Source organism: Rissa tridactyla, chromosome 1 (assembly GCF_028500815.1).
Source record: "Rissa tridactyla isolate bRisTri1 chromosome 1, bRisTri1.patW.cur.20221130, whole genome shotgun sequence".
NCBI classification, from domain to species: domain Eukaryota; kingdom Metazoa; phylum Chordata; class Aves; order Charadriiformes; family Laridae; genus Rissa; species Rissa tridactyla.
In genome coordinates, this window is record NC_071466.1 from 118,904,838 (window position 1) to 118,923,352 (window position 18,515).

The following is an 18,515-nucleotide window of genomic DNA, read 5'->3' on the forward strand; positions in this document are numbered from 1 at the left end:
ATACCTGAAACCATGGTTTGATAATACTACTAGATTCCTTCTTCACTGGCTAACTGCATGTAGAATTAGCACTAGACCCCCACTTCTTTAAGGAAAGACTCTTTAATGTAAGCAAAAACGTGAATTTTGTTTTAAGAATCTGAAGCAGCCAGTTTTTCTGTCTTCTGCATGCGTATTACTACCCTAGCATAACAGACCCTAACCAAGGATACGGCAACCAGGTGCTACATTGTAGTGCACCAATACATCCAACATAAGAACACTAGCAAGTAGTGCTAGAGGTGGCAGGCTTTAGCTCAATTAAATACTAGTAAATAAAAATACTAGTAAATAAAAATCATACCTTCAAAAGTGCAGGCAGAGTTGTGCTTTCCTTTTGGTTGCTCTTTAAATTTATGGCTTCACTCCCTTTGTTTTCAGAACTGAAAAACAAAGATATTTTGTAACACTGAGAACTTGCATTATTCAAGTCTACCTGAGAGCCAACACAGTATCATTCAATTCAAACATGAGCGCATCATCTTAAAAGGGCAGAAGAACATATATTCCAAAGCATAGCCCATATTCTCCACATATTGCAAATGAAAAAGCCATGCCCAAAAAAGCTGAAGATGGAAGCAAAACGCCTGTTTCACCCCATAGAGACGTTTTCCAACTCAAGTACTAAGAAATGGCACACAGCACTTCAGCTCTCCCAGATGAAAAAAATCCCAAACTTTCTGTGCTGTGTATTATTCTCTGCTGGAAAATGATACTGTAGTTATCAATTATCTACTACAGCAGCATTCATTGCCATAGCACTATCTGGCACACCTGGCAGATAGAAGGTAGCCCCAGTCCTTATACTGACGACTGTGACCAAGTGGAACATACTTGGGGCAGATGGAATCATCAAAAATCATGGCTACCACGTTTAACAGATCTTAACTGAACATACCTAATGGGAGTTTGCAGGCAAATTCAGAAGAAATTTTAGACAGGGGTAAAGAAGCATGTTGTTATTACCAAGGCAACACCCACCGTCCACTTTAAAAGTCAAAAGTCCAAAGTTGCATATGTCCTTATTGCCAATTTACCTTGGTCAAAATTTTCTTCAGAGCCCACCTTTGGAATCCACCCTGTCCCCCGATTCTTATAATAATCCTTAAACACAATCCAGTAGAGAACATTTTAATCAAAGCCTTTATGCTACATGCAGCTTAAAAGCAAAAACTTATCAAGAAAAACATTAGAGGATGTTAATGACAGACATCACTTCCTGCATTGTATATCAAAAGCTGAAGAAAAATAACTTTGTACAAATATATCATGTGAGAAATGCTCAGTATTGCAATGAAGACATAATCACTTCAAAACCCCTTCATCAATTTTAGAAATTTAGCTTTGCTATTGACAAATGCACAAGCCCTTATTTCTGAATTTGTACGAAGAGATGAACTGAAAGCTGTTTAAATAGAAATACAAAATAATTATTTGCATTTTGGTGAAATTCTGCCAAGATTTGGAGAAAGGATTTAGACGTAGCGGTACTCCTACAGCTACTGACTGTTAACCACAGGTAAGCACGTCTCAGAAAGACTTCTGAAAAGAAAGGTTTTCTTCCTATTGTGGATTAGGCATCTGAGTTTTAGCTAAAATACAAAAGCCAGTCTGACTAAATGTTAGCTTCCCTCTCAGCTGCTCAGAGACAACATTCCCTGAACAAAAATGAGAACAGAACTCTCCTGCAATTAAGTTTTTCCAAGATCTTTCAAGTCTTTTCAGATACATCAAAAGAAAAGCTCCTTCCTCTCTTTTACAGATCCTCTTCGAGTTGAAAACCACGTACTTTCAGATCACCTCAGGTAATCTTTCATAATGCATTCATAAACAGAAAGATGCTTTTTCAGTGAGAGATTCGGACAGAAATTCTTGGCTGTTCTTTGCCTTCCTGTAAGACAGAGCAGATGAATTAATATTCTATCCTATGAGTTTCTTCTGCTGTTAATGTGTTTCATGAAGGAGATGTCACAATCACTTCTGGGCAATCTGGCACACTAATAAAAGCGCTTCTCAGTATGTAACCTATTTTCTCCCTCCTTCTCAGATCTGCATAGCTTTTCCTGATGCTGATACACTTGACATGAACAGGAATTCCCTGTACTTAAAAGCAGAATAATGATGCTGATCTCCACCAGACGTTCTTCCTGGCTTCAGGATATCACTCTTTATGGAGCTGGTGTGCGGGCCACAAATGAGATCCTTGCTTTCGTTAAGTATTGCCAGCACAGATCACCAGCGTCCTATTCTTTTACCACTTTGTTTTGCTGATAATCTCCCCTTCAACGTCATTCCTACTTCTTGTTTGTATTTGAAATATATGCCTGTATTACTTCTAGCTAGCCAGGCTTAGACGGATTGCTATTAAATTCCACAATGTACATACCAAAACCCAAAGAATGCAGCTCAGTAGATAAGCATCTTAAAATCAACAAGAAAAAAACCCCACAACTTTATCAAAACTGTACTTTCCAGCATAAAATAAACCTAAACCTGGAAGCAATTCTAGTGTTTCTACATTCCTAAACCTTTTGCTTTAGGGTGTAGTTCCTCAACATGCTGACTTTGTCAGCAGAACCAGCTTTAGAAATTTCCACACCTTCCTCCTCAACCTCAGCTATCTCTTCCCACCCTTAACTCAGCTGAGCAGGGCTCTGAGTAGGGCCATGGATAAAATCAAGGAGGGAACAGAAGTTTCCATCAGGAACAATTCAGCCCATGATCCAGTTTACAGCATGGTGATTTGTACCAGCACAATCGAAGGGGCAATTAATGCCGCTCAAGAGACAGGAAGAAGTAAGCATGCGCCCCTGCAGCTCACTTCACCACTGAAGCTGCTTTTTGTGAACCTCTTCTACCCCTTACCCAGTTTTAAATGCATCTTTGACTGAAAACAAATGACTCAGGCTGAATGAATTAAGTTTACAGCACAAAAGCTCGCTTTGCTGGAAAAACGCCTCTTGGATTGTTTAGGATAGAATTGTTTTGTTTCTCCCAAAGAGTCAAGATTACCTTCTACACCAGCCTAAACACCACAGACCAGTAGCTGATGCCATGCTCGGGACTGAAGAACTGGCTGGTTACACCTCATTGGGCTCAAATGATGCAGCTTATCACTTCCCACTACCAACCCCCTACAATTTTTAGACCTTCCCCCTCTCTAATTATGCATCAATCACATAACAGTAACTAATCACAAATTTTGAAACACTACATGGTATTTTCTCCACAAACCCGCTGAAGAGGCAACTAAAATAACAAAGTTCATAGGCCTACACACAACCCTATGCTCCCTGTTAAAAAAAACAAAACAAACATGGTGAAGTTAATGTAATTATGCCACATGTATTCTTATGTTGCAGTGTAAGCCCATGTTGTCCATATAAGTCTATATTCAGAGATGCAGTAAACACAATTATTAAGCTATGGCATTCACAATTAAAATTAATTCTTGGGAAATACACAAGACATTTAGTATTTATGCTAAAAATTACCCATTCTTAAAACTTTTATACACCCATGCTATCCTATCAGTAGTGGCTAGGTGTTACACTTCCAAGTACTGTATTCTAAGGGGGTTTATAGTTTGTTTTTTTTCTACAGAACAACTTTTGCAATAAACATCTATAAATGTTGACCTGGTAGTGACATGGTATTACACCACCAAATTCTTATGCTTTCACTAAGAACTGAAAACAACAGACTGCTAGTGTATACAGGCTCACCAAGAAATAGGGATTGCCTCCCTCCCACTCCATTTGAGCTACATCCGTCATATTAAAGTTTGGCTCCGCAGAGTTTCAGCCTTGCCTTAAGCTGTTCTGGAGCGGTGCATTTTTGGAGTACTTTGCCATGGCAGGTAGTGAGCATGCTATCCCCAGTTCAGCACATCTACGGCAGTTAGGCTTGTGCTTAACCACCCACACGCTTTGCTAGATCAGCCAGCTCTCAGACAGCATTTCAGCACTTGCTAGATTAGGAAGATGAATCTCATGAGTCTTCAACTCTATGCTTCACAAACATAGGACTCCACTAACCCAAGTTTTGAATCTACTTTGTACTTGCTTTTAAGAAGCAAAAGAGCAAAGCATGGATTCCATGGACTTCTTAACTATACAGGTGGTCATTTACAAATTGTCACAACCACTTGTTTACATATTTAGACAGATATTACTTTCATTTTATAGATTTGGGGTTTTTTTAAAAAGCATGGAAATAGTAAATAATGCTCTGAGTAATAAAGATACTGTCAAAATTAATACTAGAAACCAAGCCTCTCACTACTTTTCAAATGCATCATCTACTGCCTTCCTGCTGCTATTTCTGCCAGACATTCCCTTTTCTCTTACGTATTAGTGCATCCAACATGGACGGGTTAATCTTCAGCGAAGGTAGAGGGATCTCTTCTCCTCGACTGTCTTACTGCTCTTCCCTACTGTCTTGCCAGCCTGCCCAACCTGATCAGCATCACTCCTATTCTTTAAATAATCAAGATTAAACTCAAGCTGCAAAAGATCCCATTCTGTATGTTCTGCACAAACCTTTCTTTCTGTAATTTTCCAACACTTTCTGTCCCTCTGCTGCTGAAAATCTGTTTTGACCTTTCTGTAATACTTGGACAGGTGGTGTCTGAATCAGCAGCAGATTATTATGGGGGAGACAAATGTTCATGTTCTGCATTGTTGCTCCCACAAAAAGTAGATGCATATAAGCAGAAGTACTCAAACTCAGGCTGGTTAATATACGTGAGAGTTTACAGTCAAGAAAAAAAAAATCAACTTAATTGAGCAAATTTAAGTACACTTTGCTAGATCTTTTCCAACTGCCTCTAAAACCAGAGCAAAATAAACAATCACATCTTCAAAAGGCCCTCACAGCATCTCCGTATGGTGCGAGAAGTCTGCTTCCTCCATCGTCATCCTTCATAACAATCCCTCGGAACTTGCATATTAAAAGCCCATCCCCTTCTTCCTTTATTAATCTACCCCACCCATGTTATGCACACAGCAGACTGCAAATGTGTTGTGTGTCAGATAAAAAAAAAAAAGCTACAGGCAGCGTGCAAGTGCAATAAAGCACAAACATGCAAGTTTTGATGAGACTGACCAGACACAGAGCTCACCAAACTGAGAGCAACCACTGGGACATTATAGGTTCTTTCTACAAGCAGAAGGTATGGGCTGCTGATTGCTGTTTGGGAAGGGGGAAATTAATGGTCAGTCTCTTAAGGAAATAGGGACAGCTGGCTAAAGCTCAACTTGGACAGCACTGCGACAGCACTTCCAGATGTCGACCCTTCCTCCTTCTCCCACTGCTTAGAAGCAAAGTCTCTTCCAATGCAGCAGCTCCAGCATTTACTCCTCACGCAGTCCAGATGTTACCAGATAGACGAGTGCACTATCATTTTGCCATCCCTCCTTCTCTCTCTCCAGGGACAGATGACTCCCTGAATAGTCAAACCCTCTTTGCTACCGCATTAGGCTAGCATTATTTGGTTTTAATTGGTCTTCTCTTCAGATTAACTCAGAAACCATTTAGCCATTTAATGTGATGACTTTTAATGCTAAGAGAATAAGCAATGCCTAACCTAAAAGAGGCCCCACGGTGCCAGGAGGCAAAAAGCTTCTACATCTGGCTTTAGTGACAGAACACTAATAAACTACACCTGACCTATACAAACATCTATCTGCCCAGGTTTCATGACATCACTTGTGACATCTCCTTCCCAATATTTTCTAAACAGTTTTCCTCAAGACAACGTGTTTTTTGCAATTGTTAATGCAATTCACTGCCCACTAGAGTTCTCACTTCGGCTAACGTCATTTTTAAGTTTCCTTTCTTGATCGTTTCTTTATTTTAGCATTCTGGGCTGTAACAGCAGCTCCTGACCCCTGCCTTTTATTTCTCTCTGAACAAAACTAATGCTCCTCTCTCGGAAGTAACACCTCATTTGGTTTTGGTGTCACGACTTCTTTTCAGTTTTACTTAGTGCCAACACAGTGGTGTTACTTAATGCCAACACTCAGGATATTTCAACAGAGGAACAGAGAGACCGCTAACAAGGATCTCATCACCTAGTACTTCAAAATCCATCTATGTGAGAGCCTCCCTAAAGAATGTGAATGAGTGGAAAACCACGAGTCTAATAATACAAGACCAAAATCTCCATGAAGTTTCAGCACATTACAGGGATTCTCAAACCACATCCACAGACCACTGCAGTTATGAAACTTTTATTATACATCTGCAAAGAGACATAGATTAGCTAGTTTTGGTTTATTCTCTGTTTTGTCTTCCAAGTGGTAATTAAAAAGACGACTGCTAAAAATTCAGACCTTTTGAGTAATATTTTTCTATATATACACCAATTGCCCTACTTGCCATACAGACCCTTGTGATTACTGAAGCTGGCCTCCTGCATACTTTAGATTACAAAATTTCACCAAGGGAGACCTGTGTCAAGTCTTTAACACCTGACCAAAAGATACGAGTTTTGATTAAAAACCATCAAGCAATGGTAAATCTACTGCATTCGTAAATAAGACTTTTCCATGTAAACTACTACTGAATTCACTACTTAAAATTACGCTTACTAGTCCGATTTGTCAAGCTTCATCTCTCAGCTACAGGATCAACCTACATCTATGTGGGACCGATTACAAAGGCCTCAGGTTCAAATATAGCCTTCAAGTCACAGGTATCCTATGATATGAAGCACTTAAATCTTATACACCTTGAGGCAGAGTCATTCCTCAAACTGTAACCCTGTCATTTCAAAACCTTCTCTTAGATGAACTAAATGCTATTGAGCTGCTTCATTTTATTCTGTAAGGGAGGTTTTCCAGACATCAAATTGTGCTGGAGCTCTTCTCAGAGCCCTTTTAACTTTGTCAGCATCTTTTTCATGATAAATTGTGGACACCGCAACTAGACTGAGTACTCTAGTAACCAAAGTTCATCCACAGAATACATGTACTTTGCAATTTATACATCCGAGAACCACGTTTTCTCACTGAGCCACCACTTTGTTTTGGCCGCTCACATTCAGCTGATTGTCAACCGTGGCAACTCAGTCTGCTTTTAATATTGTCATCTACGTGGTGATTCCCATACTTCTCGCTCTAGTCGTCTGCAAACTTCACATGCTACGGTTTTGTCCTCTTTCAAATTATTTGTGAAGATACTAAATAAATTGATTCAAAAATATGTCCTTTTAATTTTCTTCAAGTAAATCAAGTAGAAAATTATTTTTCACATTCAGACTTTTTATATCCCTCCGTATGTTGATTCTCAGCCCACTGCCATTACACTTGCAAATATTTTAATTGGAGCATCAACACCAAGTCAGATGCCTTAAAGAGTCTAAGGATACTATTTCAGCAGTTTGTTAACTGAAGCTGTCATCTCATAAACAAAACTGAGTTTGACATTTCCCATCCTCCAGAGATGACAGGATCAACATCATGTTTATTAACTTCCCAGGTCACCCAGAAGGCTTGGTATGTCAACTTTTCAAACCTTCTCCTATAATTCAACCAAATACAGTAGACTTAAAAGTGAAATGCCAACACCTTACTCTAGATACTAATGTCACACTTGTGAAACCATTCATGTGCTGTGCAGCTAGAACTATCAGAACCTGATCTACGAAGAGAAGTCAGTCAATTTTTTAAGAGTCAAACTTTTGGCATGTATATCGAATGACATGAGCAAGGGTACACTAAACATTTGCTAAATGAACTGAAAGGAAAATGTTACTGTAAAGCCCAGTGGCAACAAGATGCACCTTAAATTGGTGAGGAAATCAATGAAGATTCCTAAAATCTGCCTTCTGCATCAAATGACAGTTAAAATACTTTAATATTTTAACAGAAAATAAAGATGCTAGCATTTTAACAGAAAGTAGTAACAAATAAAGAGCTCTTTCCTCTGTTTCCCTCCTACCCAAAATAGAATATTGCTCCTTTTTGAAAAGCTTCAAAATGAAAAATTTTACCCAACTTCTCAGAAAGATTCCCGAGGCAAGCCCTGTTCCTGGGAAACCAAATGGTAGTAGCAGTGACAAAGTCTTCCCCTAGTCTCTGGCAAGGCTGTTGGGGCTTATCATAAAGAGAGAGGGAGTGTTTGCACAGAAATTTGGATGTGGAGTTTCTGGCTCCTACTTCTATGCTTAAGCTTAGGCCACACACATAGGGGAGGAGCAGTAAAGACATTAATATAAATGGAAATTATAAAAACGAGTTAGAGAGTTTGAAATTAGAGGGTCAAAGGAAAACAAAGCTGCTATTTCTTTTTTAACAAATAAGAAGGGAAGCAGAGAAAGGTAAGGAAGGAGAAAATGGAGCCAGGAGGAGGCAAGAACTTAGGCAAGACAAGTGTTAGAACCAGCTGATTAATTTGAGTGCTGAAATAGCACAAAATGTATTATATTCAGTAAACTATTCCACTTCAAAACTGGTTTCATTACAGACAGCATTAAGCAATTTAGGTTGTTTTAACTGAAACAATTTTTCCTCTCAGACCTGTTTATGCTGCTTATTTACATACTGTTCTTTGCTTCTGCGGCAAAGCTAGGTCAGCTTCATGTTTTGCATTAGCAGTGCTGTGTCACATACACTATGTGAGCTACATGCAGTTAGCATAAGCGAAGATTTTTTTCAATCCTCTTTCAAAATGCAGTTCAATATATTATGGAAAATAAAGATGCTACAAAATCACAGCTATGCCAGATTTTACAATGAAAATTTACATGAAAAATGCAAGAACCAAACCATGACTTTACATTGAACATGTACCTTTACGTTTAAACGCTAGAACTAAGTCAAATAAGTATGATGGCCCACGATCAACCTTGCTGAATGACAATCTTTTTTACATGTGAGGGAATTGAACAGCCTACAAAGGCTAGAAAAAAGAAATACAAATGCTTCTGAGTAGAGCCTACTTCAATATTGGGCAGTAGGATTATACCAGATTACATGAAGGTTTTTCTTCTGGCATCTGTCAAGTGTAGTAACCAACATTAATGTAGAATCTGCTCCACATTTGCCAGTCTGACTGCCTACAGTTTCCAATATTCTTATGAAATAAATGTTACTGGCCACTAGCACATAAACTTGGTATAATATCAGAAACAGACTTACAAACTTTTATGTTTATTAAGGTTAAAATTATTGAATTAATAGAGAATAGAGTAGGCAGCCCATTACACAACTGTTTTCAAATGGTACGTTCACAGGATTGGGGATCAACGATGTTACTTACAAATGGCATGAAAATATGAGATATTAAAAAAATTAATCCAGGAAAGCTTTAAAGCAGCAACTGCTGTCCTCCTGATAAACAGAGCATTACAGAATTTTTAAAAGATGTCATTAAGAAAAAGCACCCAGGAAAAAACAAGCAAAAGAGACTGGTATCATAAGCAAAATGCAGCGAGCTCTTCTACTCAGGCTGGAGCAGAAAACTCTTGGTAAAGGCACACACAAGGCTACGAGTTCAACACAAGAATATACTTTTCCAGTTCTCACATGTTTTACTCACAGAATATACATTGGGAAGTATCCTACACTTTCCGGTCATTATCAATGTTCCCTCTTTCACGTTGAAAGCATGCATTTTCCATTCAACCAAAATAAATTTGATGTCTAAATTTGGAGCATTTAACTGATGATTAAAAAAAAGTCTTTTGTCACTGGAATCCTTTCTGCATTTGCTCTTTGTGTGCTCACAAGAAACACTTCCTCCTACATTTTTCCCTACACATCACTGTCCACAGGTGAACTGCAGATCCATGCACTTCACATGTTCATACACTTAGGCTCTAAGACCTCCAAACTGCTTAAGCAGACATACTGCCTTCAGTAAAAAACTTTAGCAATTTAAGAAACACCGGAACACTCAGAAAAACAAGACTCCATTTCAAAATGAGGCACATCGTGAAATCACATTAACACAACAAAATTAGAGACTACATTTCATGTTGCAAAATTGACATGAGAAAGTCAAATGACTAAGGAAATCCACGTTTCTGATCTTAAGAGTCTTCAAAAGTGATGCTGTAAAGTCAGTTAGAATTTATAAAAATTATTTTAGAAATTAGAATACCAGATAGATAGATATATTAATAAGCCCTGGAAAGCCTAAGCAACATAGTGCTGTGCTACTGTTTGGAAATATAATAGTATATGCTAACTGAATTATACAAAATCCAAAACCAATCAGAAAATAAAAGCAGTAGTTGGGTATCCATCCTTTTAAGAAGTTTCAGTAATCAGAAATACAATCCCCACGGTAACATGTTTCTGAATTTGGGTGGGTTTTTTTTCACCTGTGAGTCTTTCGTTCACCAGAGGAGACGACCAGGAAGTTTTCATCTTTGCAAAACAGTTCCTTAAAACCAGCTGGTTTAGAAATATTTTTGTATTAACTCTAGCACTTATGCCAATAATTGGAAAGGAGACAATGCTGTTAACATTTAAAATAAGGGGAAAATAATATGTTGCTTTGTTTCTTCCAAGAAGCACTGCTATTACATTTAATACTCTGGTAACATTTCCTTTACAAAATGTCTCACACATACATGGCCAGCTGGTGGGCTTGCTCCTTTGGGTCTCAGAACGTTTACATGAGATGTCTAGGTATGCGCCTAACTCTAATCAAACAAGTAGTCCCACTACAGCGCACAGAACTATTTACCTATTTAATTATAGGCAACCACTTTGGTACCCTGCTGCATGAGGGCCTTTGCTACTATTTTGAATTATCCTGCAATAAAAGTCATAATAGAAAAATCTAGGAAGCACAAAGAAACAAAAAAAAGCCACCCCAAATTCACAAGTGTACAGAATATTTTCATAATGCATCTTGCTTAGGTAAGTCTAATTTGAATTCTTCTACATGGCTGGAGTATTCCCCTTGCTGATTCTACAAAACATCATTCCTGATACACACTCACAAATGAGTTAAATTTTAACAACAAAAAAAATTATGTTCGGCCATTTAAATTATTAGAAAGCAGAGATTGATTTTTCCAGCAAACAATGGATTTCTTCATAGATGTTAATAGCACCTGAATCAAAACCAGCCAGGAGGTAGTAACTTCAGAGGAAGTAAGTTTAAAATGTATTACTCCCCTTTCAATCAATTCCCAGCAGTCCCCAAAACCACAGTTTTTACAACTACAAAAATACATGTTCTTTGTAAACAGGAACAATGACTGGCAGTCCCAAAGGAAGAAAGAGACTCTCTAATCTCTCCTCAGGCAGAATAAACAAAGTTCTTCCATCTCTGAAAGCCTGTAGTTAGAAACTAATGGATGAACAGAACAATAATCTCAGCCTGAAAAAATAATTTAAAAAAAAAAAAAAAAAGCAAAGCCCTCTGAAACCAAATAAAAGGTTGTTCTTCCCTGTTTGATGTCTCTGGTACACTTCAGCAATGCAGAAGAAATATCTGGACAAACACAACAAAGGCCCACTAGCACTGGTAGTTATTTGACTGACCAACCAACCAACAGTACTTGGAGGGAAAAAGATAAACCTGAAATAAACCTGCTAAACAATATCCAGAATAATGAATAGTTTAAATGAGATTTTGGGGTTAGCTCTGGGTTAAAGTGATCAGTGAAAAGTGTCACACCTCTTTGGCAGCTTCTAATGTGACCTGAAAGGTCACGTTTATTTGCAACACAACAATTGCTCAGTCAGGGAGGCTGCTTATTTCTGAAACAATCTGCTGTGGATTGACTTAACACTGTAAAAGCTGTATCTTCATTCAGATGGACTAAAGAAACAGGTATTAAAAAAAGTAAATGAATAAAAATATCAGACTCCCATTAGAATAGTAAAAATTCAACGGAATTTTTTCACCCTGGGGATTTAGACTGCTCCAGGACAAACACTGCGGTAATAAATAATCAATTTTGTATTATTGAAAGTAGCAAATAGCTGAGTAGAGCATAATGACAATGGCTGCCTTCGATAGAAATTAACGATAAAGAACTAGGACGAAAAGCCCCAAAGCCCTTGTTCAAAGCAGCCCCAACTCCGAAGAACACATGCCAGAAAGTGCTCGGTGGGAGATACCTCACGTTTGTCTACATCTTACATCAAAGTCAAGGAAGCCCTTAACACATGCGCTGTGCTTTTTGCCACCACAAAACTTGCAACTAATCTGCATAGGTTACTTTTTCCCCAAGCAGGCCAGCCTCCAGCAATTCTCATGTTCCTCAGACCTACAAATTGCCGTAAGGGCAAGTTATTAACATAAGCTCTTTGTCAAATGAGGTTCTCAGAAGAGTCTAAGACACTGATTAACAAACAATGTAATTCCCCCCCTCCCCTTCCTCCTATTTTAAACCAAGGCCATAGTAGGTTTGGGTTTTGTTTTTTTAAAGCTAAGTCTGAACATGGTGCCTGCAGCAAGAGAGGACAAGAGCTCCATACCCTGCAGAGCTGAGGGGCAGCTGTGGGAAGGAAAGCTGGGGGCTTCTATCCAGCCGCTGTTGCCTAACTTGTGGGAGCAGATGGAGAATGACTTTTGGACACACGCAGGCCCATTTCTGCACGTTTTTTAAATTTAGGAAACCGTCGTGTTCTGCAGAGGCATTACGCATGATGCATGTCTCCAGAGGTCAACGCAGGTACACCAGGGGTGTATTTGCCCCTGTATAACATATTGCTCCCTCTCCTGCCCCTTTATGTAAGTGTTCTGCTTTTTTGAAAGGCAACGCTAGGTAAAATATCTCCATACAAAAGTTTCTATATATTTCGAATTTGATCTGGTTCCAATATATATCATACTGATAACGTGAACAGGAAATTAACCATCCTGGTGTATACATTTCTCATAACACTTCACAAAAGACGTATTCCCCAAAGTCACCTCACACACTCCATCCACACCTTAACAATAAACATACAAAGCAGCATTGGTTCCCCTTCCCCACACACACGCTTTGTTCGGCAATCCATTTTTCTACACAGCCAAGCTCACTAAATAAACATGACGAGCAAACCTGCGGCACTCATCCCAACCTAGCGCTGCTGAATGTATGCAATTACGCTAATCTGCGAAGAAGGCTACCAGTGGAAATCAAATACGAGAACATCAGCATTCCTGACTAACACGCCACGCCGCAACCCAGCGCAACAAAAAAAGCTCCTTAACATACCAAATTGGACTCCTCAGAGTGGGAGGGTTTTTTTGCTTACTTCCACTCCAGCGAGGAGTCACGGCCACCAGGTAACCGTGAGGAGTTAAAGAACAAAGCCAAGAAGCCCGAGCCTTTTCATATCTATGTGGACGATCCCAGCTTCCTAATAAAGGAAAGGCTCTTGGCTGCAGGAAATGAAACTGTGATTTAGATAAAGATAATAAGACTCCAGACCCAAATTAAATGGAGCAGGTCTACCACCAGTGCTACCTGCAGACAGGCTGTTTAGCACGCAAACCACTGAACTGGCATCACCCTCCTCCTTACCAACATGACCGCTATGCTTTTTTGTTTATTCCGAACCACAGCTGTAGGAAGCCAGCAAGGAGTTGTCCGATGAAACCTCTCCTATTGCCTCTCCAGGTCCTTGGCCAAATCCAAGCCTTTTCCTTCTCCCATATCTCAACCACCCCTGCCAGATGCAACAGCCACGCTACTCCTGCAACCGTAAAGATGCCCTTGATTCGGCAGCCTTGCTCCTCGTTTGTTTTTTTTTTCCCCCCTAGGAAATAAAAAGCAATGTTTCGTGCTCATGAAAGGCCAGTGGATCCTTGGCCTCAAATGCTTACAAGTAAAACAAACCCTCAAATTTAAAAATCCTCATGGTGCATATATGAGACCACTTAAGATGGCCAGTACAAGACAGCAATACACTCTGCTATTTTTCATGATTGCTGAGAATATGCAAGCAAGATCCTAAAGTTCTTCCATTGCAAGAACTACTGTGATACCCACTATCTATCTGATTAAACTGTACTTACTTGTCTGCTGGTTTAAACACAAACCTATGCAGTATCAAGAATGATTCAAAGATTAAAACCAACATGTTAAAAGCAAAAAATAAGTACTACACCTGAGGAAATAAGGCCTAGCCAGCTGGCACCTTTTCACCACTAAAATATAGTAATTAACTGGGGCCAACAATAAGACTGCATGAGAAGCAGATGAAAACTTCATCTGTGCTTCTTTCCTAGGTAAACACAGAAATCAGAAAAAAAAAAAAAGGAAAAAAGGAAGAGGAACAAATACACAAGAAGTTTCCAAAACTTTTCATCTTGTAAAGTCTCCCTGCGCTAAAAAATAATTATTAATAACCAGGTTTCCATCAACCACAAGTTTTGCATTGAGACTTACACATATCAGTAATATTTATGTTGCATTAACATCTGATTTACACTAGTCCAAACCAAAACTGTAAGTGTGAAAAGTGAAAAGAAGAAGGAAGAAAAACCACAAAACAAAACCGACCCAAACAAACAAAACAAGCCCAAACCCCTCACAGCCCACCCGCGCCCTGCCCCGCTTTCGGTTTCCGAGGAAGGCGGTTGCAGCACCTGCGGAACAAGCCGGGGGGGCGGCCCGGCCCGGCGCACCGCCGACGCCCACGCCGAACCCCCGCAGCCCGGGACGGAGCAGTCGCCCGTGCGCGGCAAGCGGCCGCTGCCCGCGGGACTCCCGTCGCTCGGCCGGGGAAGGCGGCCGGGCCGCCGGCGCTCACCCAACGGTCAGGCCAACCGCCGACAGGACCCCTCAACCGTCCCCCCGCGCGAACGACGGGCCCGCCGGGGGGACCCGCCTCACAGTTACGGCGAATTAAAAAAAAAAAAAAAAGAAACGCCACCGCCGAAGACAAGGAGCTCGGAGGATGCCGACGTTCAGCTCCCCCTCGCCGCCCCCGGTTTCAAACTCCCTGTGACAAGCCGCCGCCCCGGCCGGGGCCGCCGCTCTCACAGGAGCCGGCCCCCGCCCGCCCCCCCACCGGCTGTGGCGCCTTGCGGCACCTCAGCAGCGGGACACCCGGGCAGCCCCCCCCCGCGCAGTGAACACACCCGCTGCTTCTCCCTCCCTCGCCCGCTGGTGTTGCAACATCTACCGGGGCGGCCGGCACGGTCCCTCGTCCCCCACCCCGGGGGCTGACGGCGCAGGTGGGACGGGGCAGAGCACGGCAGCGGGCGCCCCACCGCACCGGTCCGGTCCCCGACATACCTGTTTGCGCTCGCCGGCCGCCCCGCCGCCCCCTCCCCAGGGGGGCTCCTGCCGAAGAAGCGGGAGAAGGTGCTATGCCAGGAGGGGCCGGCCCGCCGCCGGCTGCCCCCGCCGGACATCGCCGCCGCCGTCCGGGACGGGACGCTGACGGGACGGGAGGCGCCACCAGCAGCCGCCCGGCACCGAGTCCCCACAGTGGCGGGAGGCAGCGGCGGCAAACACCTCCCTCCTCCCCCTGCGGGGGCGGCCGCCGACCGCCCCCGGGGCGGAGCCGCTGTTCCACCGCCTCCCGCCCCTTCCCGCCGGCGGCGCGGGAGGCCGGCCCGCGTGCGAGGAGCGGGAAGGACGAGAGCTGCCGCCCGGGGAGGCGGGAGAGCGGCTCCGTCGCGGCGCGGCTGCAGAGAGGGAGAGGCTGGGACAGGAGAAGGCGTTTCACCGCGATCCCTGCTCCGGCAGCGTCCTTCCCTTCGGCAGGCACAGCAAGGACCGGCTCTGCCGTCCCCAGACGCCCGGCGAGGGAGTTTCTGCCCCGGAGAGAGCGCAGAGAGGCGGGGGGAGAGTGATGGCAGCAGAGGGGGAAGTACCACTGCGGGCAGCCCTGCTGCCTCCTCCCGAGGAGGGGTGTTGGGTTGGGTTTTTTGTGTTGGGTTTTGTTTTTGGGTTTTTTTTTTAAGTTAATGTGGCATAATTAGCTTGAACAAAGAGAAAAGATCAGAAGCGAAAATTATAAGGACAGATAGCCTTGAGAATTTACACTCCTCCTGACTGCCTGCAAACCCCAACACTAACCTACATTTTTTAACTTGTGCCAACTTCGAGATACCACACGTGTTTGTCAAGGCAAAGCCAGTAACCAGCTTCACACTGTCTGTCTGCCACGTAACGTATCTGCCTGTTATGCCAGCACAGTAAAACATTTGCATCACATGAAGGTACACGGCAGCAGTAGCGTGGCTGTTTCTCCAGTCACCTCCATCACTTCAGGATGAGTTCAGGCCATCCTTGCTGACAACAAGTGACTTGGAGGAAGGGGGTTCTCCTGCCTTTTCAAAAGATTTCTTCCTAGAAAGGAAGGGGGTTGGATTTGGGTTTTTTTTGAGGGGTGGGGGTCAGTCTTTGGGGTTTTTTAAATACTGAAACCTTCATTTTTCTCCCTCTGAGGACTGGTCTCCCGTGAGTTAACCTCAAACTATCTCTACCATCAGAGACAACCTTGCCATTGCAACAACCCGGTGACAAATATTATCCTGGTTTTATAGGTAGAAGTGATGCGCAAAACCATGATTCACTGAGTGTGAATTACTAGTAAAATAGACTAACCTTGATGCCAGGATTTTAACTACAGAACCACACTTTCTTCTTTCTTATCTTGATGAGCATCTCTGCTGTTGTTTGTGACTGCCTACACCTCACACCTTTTTATCAGCTCCTTTTTGCATCCTCCCATCTCACAGAATCACAGAGTGGCTGAGGTTGTACTGGACCTTGGAAGGTCACCTGGTCCAGCCCCTCTGCTCCAGCAGGGCCTTCTGGAGCAGGTTGCCCAGGGCTGTGTCTTTTGAATATCTCCAAGGATGGAGACTCCATGGTCTCTCCGGGCAACCTGTGCCACTGCTCGCTTCTTCTCTGTAAGATCCCTCTCCGTTTGTTCACTTCGATTCACCCCCTCTATATCCAATGCCTCTTTGTCTTGATACTGCCGTGCCATAGTATCACCCTGCCGTGGCTGCAACTTGGGGTGGATATGAAGCTGGTACTCAAGGCTCATCTGCAAAGCAGCGATAAAACAGCCTGGAAATAAACTACTGTCAACTTTTCTGTCTATTTTCCACTGCCTCAGCTATGAGCAAAATCTTTTCAGAAGTGCGCAGGCAGCTCCCCCTCATATTGTTCAGGTCTCATATAGCTTCCATGTGGATTTTCAAAATAGAGACACAGGTGGATACTGGACATGTACTTAAAATCTCTACCAGTCATTCTGAGTTGGGACTAGCTGGTTGTTTCACAGGTTACAAAAAGTAGCTTTCGCCTGGTGTAAGTACTAGTCACAAACCGTATTCAGGGGACAAGCGCTTACTACACAATAAGGTCCGGCCTGGTTTTTAGTGTCCGGACAAGAAACAGACAATACTCTCAGTGATACGGAGGCCACAAGCCTGGCACAAAAATATGAAGTGTTTCATTCCAGAACAGTACAGAGAAAAAAGAAACCACATTTTGAGGGTACCTACACGCAGTTGCCCATTCTCAGGGAATGGCAATCAGGGTTAAAACTATAAAAATGTAACAGCAGCCTCTAAGGAACATTACAGAGGAGACGTTCCCTCTGACATTCCAAATAAAAGTAATTAAAGCTCCAAAACCAAATTAGAAGAGTGGCAATTTATTAAAAGCAATTAAATGGCACTGCACAAACAGGCTGCGGGGAGGCTTAGGCTCTCTGTGACTGTTTATTACTTTTAATTCTTCTCTGCCACCTACATTTCACAGCTTCCCTACCTATTGCTTAAGTAAGATCTAATCCCTAAACTGTAGCAAACCTGAATATAATAATTAGCATTTATAAAGCATCCGGTATCTTCAAAGGATTTAAGAATTAATTAATCCTCATAACCACCTCAGGATGTAGTTAAGTATAATACGGTGAGTGGTTTGCACACAGAGACAGAGGCAGTCAAAACACCTAGCTGCATCCAAAATCTGTCCACGCTCTACCAGCGAGGCGCCCGGAGGGGCACCACAGTGCAGCATGAAGCATTACCAGGGCTGTGCTCATCCAAGAACAAAGAGCCAACCTAATCAGAAATGCTAATCCCAAACAGTAACATTTCGTGCTCAAATCTGTTGCTGCTTTCTTCACTGCATCTAAAAGCAGAAAATACGGGAATGTAGCAAATGGCAGTTCTGCCTTCCATGAAGGCACATAAGTAAGTTCTAATCAAAGTAGCAAAACTATATCAATATAAAAGATGAACGTGGCCCAGGTTAGATAATCCCTTTCTTTTTGCATACCCTGGAGTAACTGAGCACCACATGACTTGAGAGTAAATAATTTTGACACTGTTGAAATAATGAAGTGGGAACTGCCAGCAGAGTTGCCAAGAGGAACCCAGTTTTAGCCATCTACACCTTCCACAAAGGGAGAAAAGTTAGGCTTTTACCCAAAGATGCAGTATCTACCACGTGGCAGGTGGCCTCGCATATTAACACAGCTGTCAGCGTTAAGAGCAACACCAACACATGCAGCCAAAACAGATGGGGGAAACAGGTTCCT

At 42.3% G+C, this 18,515-nt stretch overlaps 1 protein-coding gene across 1 annotated transcript in view; it reads right to left on the reverse strand.

The window, feature by feature from the left end:
* The window catches only part of CRYBG3 (crystallin beta-gamma domain containing 3), a 95,362-nt gene extending 79,879 nt beyond the window's left edge, over positions 1-15,483 (reverse strand). Inside the window, exons 1-2 of the mRNA XM_054189219.1 lie at positions 15,242-15,483; positions 344-422 (exon numbers count right to left, since the gene is read on the reverse strand). Coding sequence (XP_054045194.1) covers positions 344-422; positions 15,242-15,360 — 198 coding nt within the window. The 5' untranslated portion in view covers positions 15,361-15,483. The remainder of the gene's footprint in view (positions 1-343; positions 423-15,241) is intronic.
* Between the last annotated feature and the right edge of the window lie 3,032 nt (positions 15,484-18,515).